Here is a 13,387-nt window from a genome sequence, read left to right on the forward strand (position 1 = left end):
ATGGATAAATAAACCCTAGGGTCGCAGTCACCCCCGCACTTACTTGGTTTAAAGCGGCTGTTTTTAGCCTCACTTGACAGAGCTTGACACTACCAATAATAGGTGTAACACAACACTCAGTGGGTCAACAGGAAGTATCTAAACAACTGACTTTGCATCATGTAACAGTGATTTTGTTTTAATTTCAGGCCAGCTTGTGTCTAGCAATTTAAACATACTGCAGTAAGCCTTTGCACTGCGCTGCTCATCTGTTTATACTATAGAGGTTGTTGGAAAAAATCTCTTTAAACGAATGAAAGCGAAGACATCTCATGAAATGAAATATCACACATCAGCAGATCTTGAAACGTCAAATGAATGGGGTTTAAAATGAAAGAAGAGACAATCGTGCATTGATCTCATGGGCTGGAGGTTCAATGAAGGGTGTATGACTCAAAGGTTTGCATATTATACCTCATATGCTTTTTTCTTTCAGTTTCCATTCGTCGAGAGACGGGCACATGACATTCTGCAAAACATGATGTACATGTTGAATATCACTTCTCTCGAGGTGCCAATTAGTCATATCCCATCCCACAGTATGCACTATATGTATAGTGCCTCTCACGTGGTAACCTAGCTCTGAATACAAAGCAACCCTCAGCCTTATTTATCTTTCATATGACTTTTCGGTCTCGTCTTTAAGGTTTTAATATTTAAAGTTCCCAGCTAAAAGGAAATTGAAACCAATTCATCTTCTATCAACAATGCAAGCTTTTCTATTACGTGTATAATTAATGACTTTGTGTCACAGGTTTAACCAGATTCTACCATCCAGTCGAATAATTCAGTGGTATTAAACAGACTTGAATATGCAATGTATTCCATGCATAGTATATAATATATTGTGGTAGCATTTTATTAGATGGATGATAAACACCGTTGTCAAGAATTTTCACGTATGTGATGGCGTTTAGATTTGTGGATAGAGGACACTGGGGTACACCAATGCCGTTCGCCAAGTATATAAATGACAAATCTCCTGCCTTAAAGCTGCAGTCGAATGAGCGAGAGCTGGATTCGAACACTCGGCTTCACTTGACAGAGCTTGACAGATAAAGTATTAGCAACCTGTAATTCAAACAATGCAACAAAAAGAAAGAGGATATATATATCGAACTCAACGCAAATTATTGAAGCGTACTGTGGTTCTGAGATCGTTTTATTTGCCTCTAAAATGTACACCATCAGGAATTCCAGCACGCCATCATGGCAAGAACTAATATACATATAAAAACAAACAATAGCACCAATTCTGAGATAACAGATCCACCATTTGTCTGTGAACAGTGAACAACAAATAAAAAATGGCGAGTATATCCGATGTTTGATCTTCAAACAGATTGATTTGTATCAGCAGTCGATTAATTTTGTACTTAGTTCGTCAACAATTTAAACAGGACCACTTAAGCCGATAAGAAAGCGATGTAAATTAAGTTATGGCGTGACAAAGAAAGTATTCGTTAACAAGATCCTAAAATATAACACAAAGAAACAAACAGTCCCTGTTAATATTTAAAGTCTGCCCTTTCGACGGTTACTATAGAATATCGCAATAAATAGCTATATTACATGTCCAACAATATCATCGTTTAAGAACTAGTCATACCACTCACATTTCAAGCTTAAAGCCAAGGCGCCACAACAATAAAGTTCATTTCAATTGGGTGTTGGTGAGTTGCACAAGATAACACACATACACTGTAAAATCTCATCCAATGGAGTCGTAACACATAATTGGCTATAAAAATCGATTTCTTCTCGGTGTTGTTTGTTATGAAATGTTATGCAATCAAAATCTAAATCAGGCCTTTGACGCATGGAGTGCGAATGATTCACCATGTAGGAACTGACAAAAATGAAGACTTATGACTAGGTGGATCGTCAGATTCTAGATGTGTATTGTCTTCGACATTTTCGGGACACAGACACAAGGTGTTTTAAACTATGTCACATGATATCACAAGATCGCATGTCAAAGCAAGTGCTTGTTCAATTGTTTGTCCTTTCCATGCATGATCTTCGACAACTTTTCTTGTGTAAGTATTAGAAGATATCTGATCACATAGCGGTATCAGTCCAGACTTTCTGTGTTCAGTACTCGTCCGTTGTTTTCAGTCCAAAACGATCATTATGTCAAGCCTTCAAAAAACAGAATGAAAGAATTACATATTATTTTCTTCCAGTTTACACTCGTCTGAGACGACAAAAAAGTCAGTCCTATAGTTAGGTACCTTGTTTCGCTACAGGATACAGGAATTATCCCTGATTAAATGCATTTATTTAAAGGACTTAGGAATCTAATACACAGTTTATTTAATATAATTCCCCCGTCGTTCACACATCTTAGATTCCAGTGACAAAAGTTTTATAAGCCATTAAGTAAAAGTTATTGCTGGTCCTCGTTACATTGATGTCCAACATGGCTGACTCTAGCAATTCCCTTCGCTTGAATATTCAACACCGTCGTACGGTTTTTTGTTTATGTGATCTTGACATAAAGATTATTTTCCTCTGAAACACTGGGCGGATGTTGAGCAAAAGAAAATAAGAACATAACAACTGTCAGGCACTGTTAATCGCTCCTTAGTACAGGACAGAGAAAGGCAGGATACTGTAAGGGTCCCATGAAGCATGTTAACAGATATAGGGACAATCGTTATAATCTAATACAAGTATCCATAGATGACACACCCTACTTTCCAGTTAATGGCACCGCTAAACCTTTGGCGATTCGAATAACATACTATGGACAAATTGTTCAAAAGTGTAGTACAGTTAAGCTGACTGATTAACAACGGTATGTACGTGGTTTTGTTTCACAGCAGTTCGTCTCTGTAGTCGATGCGGTACTGACACACGGGCAAGTCAAATTCGTCCTCTGGGTCATTAACCAGCAGGGTAAAGAAGTAAACCCCTTCTTGCGGCAAAGTTAGGTGGAAGGACTCTTCGTTGTCCACATTATTCGTATGCTGGTCCACGTGGTACGCAGACCACGTGGGTCGACCTCTTGCCCAGGGCCGGCATATTCCAGGTGACACAGCACCGAATGGTCTTCACTGAAAACGTAATGCACATCTTCCGTCATAAGTTCTGATGAGGGATTTGCTGTTCAATGGACGGATATCGTAAACAAACATTGCGGGCCACACTTTCAATGCTCCAGCAAAGTCGTCCTCCGTTACCAGTCTCTCCATTAACTGCCATCTTTGGTTGTCGGGGAAAATGAGTCAAGGCAAAAATGGATGGACCAGTGCAAAAGAAATGTTCTCTGAAGAACTTTTCCCGTCGAGATCCCTCAGAAGCGTCTAATAAGAAATAACGGTTTATCAATAAAGACTGCGTTCCAGCTATGACGATATGAATCTGAGAATATGTCCTCCCCTGGACTGAAATCAGGCGTTTTGGTGTAGCCGTCTATCTTCTCACACGTAAGGCCAGCGAGCCTAAACACGAACAAAATCGCATAAATCAGAAATCTATCTGAATTGCCATGCATTTTTGTCAACGCAAATGATACAACAAAGAAACACAAATATACAATTTAGTGACATGAACGTTAGGATTGGCAGCTACGATTATTGATGCAAAGATGTTTGATGAAGTTTTCTTAAGGCAACAGTTTCTAAATAATACCCTGACTCAGGCTGAATTCACAGCGCAATACAAAGGACGTATAAACATGGTAAGACTGCTAATCATCTCAGAAACATCTTACTGACCTGAGTTGAACTTAAACTTTTATACGTAAAGATTCGTTGTTTTTTTAAATGTGAGAAAAAAGTCTGCAAGACAACTAATTCACTAACGAAGATGAGTAATTTCACTTGTTTTGACAAGCAGTGAAAACACAGCTAACCTTGCCATTTCGAGAAAGACATCCGCATAGGACCTTTGACCTTTGGCTATGCAACTCAAAGCAAACAAGGGGCTTTCCCCGTCATTGGCGAAGCCATTTGTTGCAGGAATTTCCTGTGAGACGAGCCAGGAATACAGATTCTCTGCACGGGAATAGTCGTCTACGCAATGATCTATGGCGTCATTCACAAGGAGTTCCATGGTCTCGTAGTCTTCCGCTCTCACCTGCAAAAAGATCAAGGTAAATAGATGGATGAAAGGGTCAAAGCCCACTGATCATAAAGAAAAAAAAACATGAACTTTTTTCCTAATCCAACTGCCATACTGTTGTGTTCGAATCTGCATCATTTATTGACACCAAAAGACCTGCACTACTCTCAAGTAACGGTGTGGATGCCTACCGAATTCCAACCGTATCTGACATCTGTTTCATTCTTCCCAGCTTAGCTTTCAGAAATACAGATCTGTACTCTTCGATTCGCTAACCTGGAACTCGTTCTTTTCGAATGTGCTGTCCTCAACATGTCAAAGTTTATACGCTACAGAACATTTTGTCTTTAATCCTACAGTAATTCTGATTTCCTATGCCCTACTTATGCATAGAAAATATAGACCACAGCGTCACAGTTAACACATTAATGTACGAGGCGCACTGACAGTAAACCGAATTTTTCTAACCGCCATTTTCGAAAAGAGTCTGGCGAACTAGGTATAAGATGAACTCGTGGAACGTTTGGATAGAAACTATCAAGATAACACCATTAAATTGGCTATTGGCAAATTGTTTGGGAGTCTTAACATTAATTTTTGTTTTCATAATGAACAGAATGTAAAGTAAGCAACTTTTGTGAAAAAAGAAGACCATTTGGTAAAGAATACCTGTGTTCACCCTGGATAGGGAGACAGGTGTTTCGAAAATGTTGGTTTGCAAAGTTCGGTTTCTGTCCCAGAGGATGCGCTGATTATATTTTATAGAGGTGACATGAATTCAGAATTACTTAAGATCACGGGAAACCTGTTGTCGTCGTGTACTTTTACACTTTGAGGACATCGCAGGAGACACGACCTAGTTACAGGTTTGTGGATGCCACGATTGAGAGCGGTTGATGTGGAAGCTAAGCTGGGGAAATGGCCAACTGATCTCAAGGCTAGATTCTACTCACTCATCTTTTTAGGCCACTTTTGTCAACAGGTCACTTTTACCTTGGACATCAAAATGAGCGTGACAATGTCACATAATTATAAATTAAATCCCTCCTAATTTCTTAGTCTATATACATGTACTTTCGCAGTTCTTTGCTGGTTTCTGTTGAACGTTTCTTGTCATTATAGACTGACGGCAAGTGTACGAATGTCTGTTTCGATGCCTGCATTCTTACCGACTCAGTATCATCTGGTTTCTTTGGCATGAGTCTGTTGCTCATGTAACCGTAATCACCCCCTGGAGACGAGATGGGCGTTCCAGTCATCAGGCTGGGTGTCACACTTGTGCTCTCTACGGACATACCATCGACATACCCGCTGTCTGGAACGGCCTGGGGGTGGCAATATAACGGGGTTATATGATGAGGCGGGAAAACTTCAACATACACTTCTGTATAAGACATCACAATGTGAACTTTCATGTACATGTCTTTGAAACTCTATGTTATAACTTAACTCAAGCAGATAACAGAATTATCCTTGCTCTGCTGAAAAAAAGTTTTTCAAATTAAACCGAATTATCGACTTAAATGGCATCATCATTCAGATGTACCTCACTTTCGTTCCTCACAAAGAACCTCTGTGGATAATATGAATTTTGAATGGCAATATGACTTACTTCGTCGTTTACGTGATGTCGCCGTGCTTCTCGACGCTGTTCACGTGACTGATCAATGGAATTCGGTGATTTGGGTAAATGAACAGGTCTTATAGAGTGTTGCATCAATGTGGCATCACGATAGCTAGCCAAGACGTCCTCTGCTCGCTGTTTCACGTCAGTGGCTCGATTTAGTGCAATCTGTGAAACAATTGTCGTAGGTTTAAACGCACACCCAAGATAATGATTTTAGACTCATACAAGATGTCGAGTCCAGCACATTGATGCATGTTTTATAATGATTAGTAATGATATTCATAAAACTCCGCTCTTATTTTATACGATTGCCGACTTTCAGTCAAAAGACGAAAGCTCAGCCTTTCAATTTACTTGAATCCTAAGCTATGTGATGTACGAAAAACGTCATATGGTTATGTCTATATATTTATTTTACATGTTGCTTAATCGGCATTTAAAAGTTGGCTTAGTAACATCACATGCTTTATAAATACATAGATTACGAACTGATACATTAGACGTTGTTATCCACATATGAACTCTATGATGTTTTACGCCGCGATCGAGAATTTTTCAGATGATTACTCTCAAAGTGGTTTTAGTGCAAAACGGGCCCCTGGGGCAGTGAAAACGGGGAATCTACAAAATCGTCAAGCAAAATCTAATCCTAAATAGGCCCAACATGTCTTTCCCTTAATTTTCTTACCCGCCGTTCCCTGTTGCGCCTCTCGTCCTCAGCCTTATCTCTGGCCACTACGTCCATGTGGGTCTCCACTGGTTTCTCTTTCTCCCTCTTGCGGATGTTTTCCAGCTCGGCCACCCGACGCTGGTGCTGTTTGATCATCCCCGCCAGTCGATCTTTGGATAGCTCACCGCTGTTGTCCACAATTTTCTGGGCTGTCATTGTGTGAATTGCGGCACTCACCTGAAGTCAAATGGTTACCATACTTTGTGAATTTATGTAACTCAATCTTAAACGTGGTTTATAGTATAAGAACATTACAGCTTTATTCTCCCTGTCTGAAAGAGACCAGGAGATTTGTGGGTGGACAGCGTTGTTGTTATTGTTGTTCGTAATGCTAGAGTGCTGATTAGAAACGCGAATGATTCGCATATACGTAAATTTTTCTTGTTTCGATCTGCGGCAAAAAATCTGTTTAATGGACAAGAGAAACATTACCTTGTCCTGTTTCGTGGCTTTGATTGTTTCTTCGTATCTCTTTTGCATATCCTTGAGTATATCTTTCTTTGCTCGCTGTACAAAGGAAAGAAAAGACAATAATGAGCAAATCGTAACCATGCTTATCACTGCCTAGGTTATAAGATGCTTAACATCCCGTATCTCAAAAGAGTATCCGAATTTCATGAAAGCCGTCATTATAAAAACTTACAAGAAACCTTGTTTCTTTTAATTCAATTCTATATATCCTTGTACTTTATGTATATGTTGGTCAACATAAGTGACAACCTTTTGTTTTCTTTCTGATGTGATGACAATTTTCTTCTTCAGGTCATCTCGTCGCTTCAACCTCTGGGCGTCCCTTTCCTCGATCAGGGTTCTCTGTTCCCGTCTATATTTGTCCAGTATGTCGCTGATCTCCTCCTCCCCGATTGGCTTTCGGCCAAGTAAAATACGCTTCAGGGCTTGCTCTAGTTTACGGCGTTTCTGGCAAAAGTACACACAATGCTAAAGGTAGATTTACTAAAGCTATGACACACATTTAAACGACTTTTGATCTCAATGCATTTAACAATATAGATGTCTTGAGAAAACACGTAAAATGTCAGTAATGCAAGTGCCTTCATGCATTTGTTTTCACAAACCTGCTGCGGTGCAATTAGATTAACATTGTGTATGTATTTTTAAAAAAAATTTCAACGTCATAATTGTGTATTTCAATAAGTTGCACTACTTATTTTATTTTTGATAAAACTGACCTTGTTCATGTCATCGGGACGAGCATCAAGTTCTGGAACCTTCACGTGAAAACCTTCCTTCGTCTTTCCCTATAACAAAGAAATAACCGAGACTGGATCACCTGACATGATGAGATCACTGAATCAGCCTTCAGGTAACACCAGTATCATATAGTTCAGTATCAGGTACGATCTATCACAGGTGAAGTGCCTTTATTTTGACACTTATGTATTTTTAACAAAATGTCAGAAATTACTTTACCGGCCACCTAAGTTTTATTGTTTTTGTTTTGGGGCATATTTTCTAAATTTCACGAAAAGCTATGATGAAAGAGTCAGGCGAAGGTAGCCAAATAGCAGGCTATTTATCAGACTTACCACCAATGCCAGGTTTTTGTTGATGGTCTTTACCCGCTCCGATTCGTGTTTTCTCACCGTGGCCGTTTCTTCTATCAGATGTCGTTCTATGACCTGGCTGAGCTCCTCAGCTGTGGCTGCGTCACGCTTGTCTGAGACGGTCTGCATGAATCGGTCGTTTAGCTCCAGCATAGCCTGCGAACACAAGGTCCTCCTCATGTAACTAAGATGCAGAAAATGGTTGACAAGACTCGTTGCGACATTATCTCTTGCTGTAGCCCGTATGTGATCGGAAAAGCATGCAACCAAATTTGATTAAGTAACAATCTTATTGTTATTAGGCATTTTCATGATTCCACCGTCTAAATGGTACCTACCAATCTGAAATTTCATTAAATTCGGTCAAGTATAGGTCAGCAGATATGCTGCAGACACACATACTGACTATATTTTGGTACATACATACAATCAAAATTGCTAAAACCCAGAAAAACCGAGAGATAAGCAGTTATACATGTATGTCCCAAAATATAGTCAGTACTTCAGTTTCCATAAGAGAGCTTGAAATCAAAATGCATTAAGCTGCAAAACAAAGCTACAAACAAAAGGTAATCAAAAAGGTCAAAGTCAAGCTGACAAGGTGAGAAGCACCAAAATCTAATACGTTTCAAAGGTCACCATAATTATGTTTGAAACCAAATGTATTCTGTCCATTAGTTTTGGAAGGTATCTTGCAAACAAGCACGTGAAACAGGAGTCAGAACACATACAACAATATACCCCCCCCCACCCCCAGCATAATTTGAAGTATGATAATTTCCTAATTTCCATGAAATTCGTTTTTGATCATCTGAACTAAAGTTATGCAACTAGTGTTTCAAAAAAGGCTAATGGTGAATAGTCATCTCAATGAATGTTATTTCTCCACCAGAGCCTGTGATGAGCAGCTATTAGTGTGGCTTATTTTAACCCGATCTTATGGACATTACTTTGAGTATTTGTGTTATGTTTATACATGGTACCGATATTATTTGCTGTGTGATAGGTATTTTATGACGCGATTCAACCACGTGCCTTTATTCTGAAAAAAAAAATGCAATAAGGATAGCTCGTTGCGATAATACAACCAGGAAGTCACAAACCTTCTTCCTGGTGTATGTGATAACAGGATCTGGGTGAAATATTGGGATATTACGTTCAGATCCGCTGAGTCATAATTGTGGATACATTAGTGACACAGGCATTCAGTTATATATGAAAATGAAAACATTTTCGGGACACAAACTTCAAGCGAATTTCACTGTAGACTCGGGTCCTATCATTAACTGATGTTAGTAATTTCGCTTTGGGAATGTCCTGTATATACTTACATTATCGACTTGCCTGCCAAAGGCTGAGACTTCCTTTTCCAGCGTGTCAAACTCTTCTTCACCAGGCTACAAAGGGAAATTGCATTTACCTGTAACCATCCCATTTGATCACTTTGGTATAGATTTCTTCTGCATTTAATATAATGTGTATGATAGGTATAATACTTAAACGCTTATACACATTGAATGTTCGCGAAAACTATCCGTCAATCTTGAATTTCACCATAATTTATTATTTAATTTGAAAGTTGACAAGCATATATCAGACTGTTATTTACCGAACTTGAAATTGACTCAAGGATGGCTTCACACAGTTGATCTATGTCATCGGCGTTGATGGTGGAAATATCAGTGCTGTAGAGGTAAAGCAGTCTTGCAACTTCATCCAGCATCTGCAAAACAAAGCATGTTTCTGAACGGATAAAATCATTCCCATTAACTCGCTTATAATTAGGATCTTACAGAATATTGGTTAGAAAATAAACTGTCAGGAAAGGAAAGAGCACGCTACTAACTGAACTGTGTGAATTGTCTATTTACTTATTTATTTTGTAAGAGTTTAGGTCGTAGACCAACTCATGATGGCACACAGTCAGGTTCATAGATTGGGGAAACATAGCAGAGCCTTGGTGAAACCACTGCTCCTCCGAACGCACCAGACAACCTTCCGAAATAAAGCTGCAGCGGAAGCACCGGAAGCTGTGACCTCATTGGTCAACCGGCAGTGGACTTCCGGCATACGGTACAATTTCGCTAGGCGCACTTAAATGAGTAATATAAGGAAATGTGAGCAATAAAAAGGTACTTCAGTTTGTGTCGATACAAATGTGAATAAATAAGGAAGACAGTCAGGTCGTTCACGATACGTCGTGATAATCACAACAATGTCTATTACGCATTTTGTGGATATCCGTGAATCTGGTTGAGGTGCATTTCGAAATTTGTATCCAAGTCAGTCAAATTCCACTCATTTGTCTCATTAAATCCCTACTAAAACTAGCTCGTGTACCGTTACCCTAATCAGATGTCTGAGCATTATTGATAAACTGATAATGTATCCTACCGCCAGTCGTCGTTGTTGTTGCGGTGGTAAATTCATCGCAACGTCTTTGTTCTCCTTCTTGGTTTCCTTCTGAGTCTTCAAAACGGTCTTTATGCTCTTCACATTTTGGGCATGTTCGGTTAGGTACTGGGTGATGTCCGCCTCCGTCAACCCATTTCCCCGTTCCACCAATTTCTGTGCGAACTCCAGCTCGAAAACTTCAGTTACCTAACAGAACAGAGCAGGTGATGGAACTATAGATGTCGATCCCTAGACGTACAATTTGAAGATGTAAAACCACAACGGTTGACACAGAAAGGTACATCCACACAGCTTTTATTTGTGAAACTTTCATCATATGATATATGACACATTTCGTATATCTTACTTTTTTTGTTATTAGACCTGTAATTGTACTTTCGTCCCGTTTGGCTCCATGTTTGAATACACCAAGAAACCATGAATAATTAACCATCCACAAAATCTTATCTCCACAGCTAGACTATACTGCTAAACCTACAATGTTACAGTGAGTCTGACGTGTATGTAAAGCAATCTTTTATGAATCAGTACACACAGTAGATTTAAATAAGGACCTTGAACATTAGCACTAGGAGTAAAAACATTGATAGAGATCACATTAAAACCAGATGAATAAATTATATATATGCAAGGTAGGAATCTATATGCAATTAAGGTAGCTAGGTTCAATAACAAGAGGCGCGTGCACTCATATAGACAACTGGTTTATGTGACAGTTTTCCTACTTCCTTTAAAATATCTAATTATATCAAAGATTTATATTGGTGCTCCCACTGTGTCTGGCGAATTACTAGCATCATATCTTGAGCATTACAGTCACTTTCCCTGACACTGGGACGCCCCTTCGACAGCGTGAGCAGGCTCAGGTGGTTCTCGTTAGCTCAGCCCCAACTGTATGCACAGAATCCTCTGGCCTCACGCCAGTCTATAACATTACCTGATCTAGTTTTTCTTCCAGATCCGAACTGGAATCCGCTTCCCTCTGAGGACTGTCTGTAGGCCTTCTATCTCCCTCCTGCAAGACAGTAAGTAGGATATAATAAAAGAAAACGTTTTACCAAAAGGAAACAAACCATCGCAGCGACGATATAGCGTGGTATTTTGATGCCTTTTTCACAGATCCCTCAAAATACCAATAATATATTTTTTTGAGAAAACTGGAATATATTTTGAAACATGTCTATGAGCTGTGTCTACCATTATTATTTTTTTCTCTCTGTCTTGCGTACTATACCCATGAATGATTAAAGTTTATTCCTTGAATATTCAAGCCAAAATACCCAGTATTACTGCACATTTGGTAAAAAGTATAAAACTTCATTTATTATTTGCAATGTAAGATCACTTGATATATGACAATTATATGATGGTATCAGGCTTGCTTGGCAGCGATGCAAAATTTGAAGTATAGATATAAGTTATTCGCATTTCAATATGTTATGTCAAAGAGATGACATAAATCAAATATGAAAAATATGAAAGTGTTGCCAGAAACTATAATTAATGCTAATTTCATCAAAAGGGAAATGTTTTTTAAGGTATAAAAAACTTGTAAGTCTGTAAACCAACGGCCGAGCTTATGGAAAGACACAATAGATGGACTTGCTCTAATACGGATAGCATCAAGAATACAGCACTGTCATATACGAGCAAGAAGTGTGCCGTATGCATTCTGTCTTGTTACTTTTTCAACAATTCCTGTATAGAAACGCTTCAGTAAGCTTGTAAGATAGTATTGTCATCATTCTGGACAACACTTGTTACTTCAGAGCCGAAATTCAGCCGTGTGACTGTTCATTAAAGTTCATAGACACCATATCTAAAATGTCACAAAGAGCATACTTTGTTAGGTATCATTCTAGAATCGAATACCTTGATGGCAGTCTTACCTTCGGCTTTGGTGTGGCTGGTTGCTCGCCCGTACGTGTTTCCGTTGCCGCCTCATTGGGCGACTGGTCGCTGTCCTTGGCGTCTTTGTACGCCAGTAGCTGTTCCAGGATGATTCGGTAGGCCTTCACAATGCCCTGGTACTCGTTTTGCGTCATGGAACCCTGGGACCGCCTAAAGATGATGTCCCCGGCGATCATTGCGCCCACCTCTTCCAAACTCTGAAATGTTTTGGAACACAACACCGGCCGGTAATCAAAAGAGATAAAGAACACGAAGAAAACAAAAAAGTTGTTGTTCCAGAGTGGCGGATGAACAACACGTGTGCGCGCCGCCATGTTTACATTACTTAGTATCCATAGCAATGCCTTGGCGAAAATGCGGGAGATGGTTTTATCAGGTAACCTAGACGTATCCCTTTAGCTTAAACCGTTATTAACAGACGAATGTGTATTGTTGTACCGGGATCATACATGACAACACAGCCGTGTCAAAACTTTCTTTTTTTCTTGGTAATTGTTCGGTCTCGATCAACTTGTTTGTCATGTTAAGTAAAGAATATGTACTCTAACAAATACGCATGTATAGTGCCTTTTCAGAAAAATGATCCATTGACTTCAGAATTGGTAAGTTCCAACAAAATGAAAAAAATTCAAAATGAATTTTATGATGAATGAATTTGATGATAACAACAAAGTAAATAAATTTTAGAGAAACAAGATTTTCTTTTTCATAGCCAATGTGGTACCCTCCGTATGAAATCAGGATCAGACTTAAATTATATCACTTATATTATGTTACCACACTGCGTCAAAGGAAGACCGTTATATGTTTTTTTTTAACTTTTGTGAGAGCCGGAGAGCCTATTGTTTTATAAATAAGCCGGCGTTTGACAAGGTTTGAGGAGGTATCCACTTTCACTAGACAACTGCCAACTCTAGATAGAAATCTTGTGTGCTCATTGCGTAACAGGTGCAGCGCAAGGCGCGTCTCTAGCCTACTTTTTCTAGCGGGTGCTAGAGAGAAACTAGAATCACACGTGAACATCGTTACTAG

At 39.2% G+C, this 13,387-nt stretch overlaps 1 protein-coding gene across 2 annotated transcripts in view; it reads right to left on the minus strand.

Annotated features, from left to right (window-relative positions):
* Positions 1–1,180: 1,180 nt before the first annotated feature.
* LOC135471171 (uncharacterized) overlaps positions 1,181–13,387 on the minus strand; it is a 32,509-nt gene continuing 20,302 nt past the window's right edge. For both annotated transcript variants that reach the window (XM_064750265.1, XM_064750267.1), the window contains exons 3-16: positions 12,334–12,552; positions 11,382–11,459; positions 10,424–10,630; positions 9,639–9,752; positions 9,361–9,426; positions 8,012–8,185; positions 7,655–7,723; positions 7,185–7,382; positions 6,897–6,971; positions 6,423–6,641; positions 5,720–5,899; positions 5,277–5,432; positions 3,899–4,122; positions 1,181–3,485 (exon numbers count right to left, since the gene is read on the minus strand). In XM_064750265.1, the coding sequence (XP_064606335.1) occupies positions 3,338–3,485; positions 3,899–4,122; positions 5,277–5,432; positions 5,720–5,899; positions 6,423–6,641; positions 6,897–6,971; positions 7,185–7,382; positions 7,655–7,723; positions 8,012–8,185; positions 9,361–9,426; positions 9,639–9,752; positions 10,424–10,630; positions 11,382–11,459; positions 12,334–12,552 (2,127 nt within the window). In that variant the 3' untranslated portion in view covers positions 1,181–3,337. The remainder of the gene's footprint in view (positions 3,486–3,898; positions 4,123–5,276; positions 5,433–5,719; positions 5,900–6,422; positions 6,642–6,896; positions 6,972–7,184; positions 7,383–7,654; positions 7,724–8,011; positions 8,186–9,360; positions 9,427–9,638; positions 9,753–10,423; positions 10,631–11,381; positions 11,460–12,333; positions 12,553–13,387) is intronic.

The sequence above is a fragment of the Liolophura sinensis genome, chromosome 7 (genome assembly GCF_032854445.1).
Source record: "Liolophura sinensis isolate JHLJ2023 chromosome 7, CUHK_Ljap_v2, whole genome shotgun sequence".
NCBI classification, from domain to species: domain Eukaryota; kingdom Metazoa; phylum Mollusca; class Polyplacophora; order Chitonida; family Chitonidae; genus Liolophura; species Liolophura sinensis.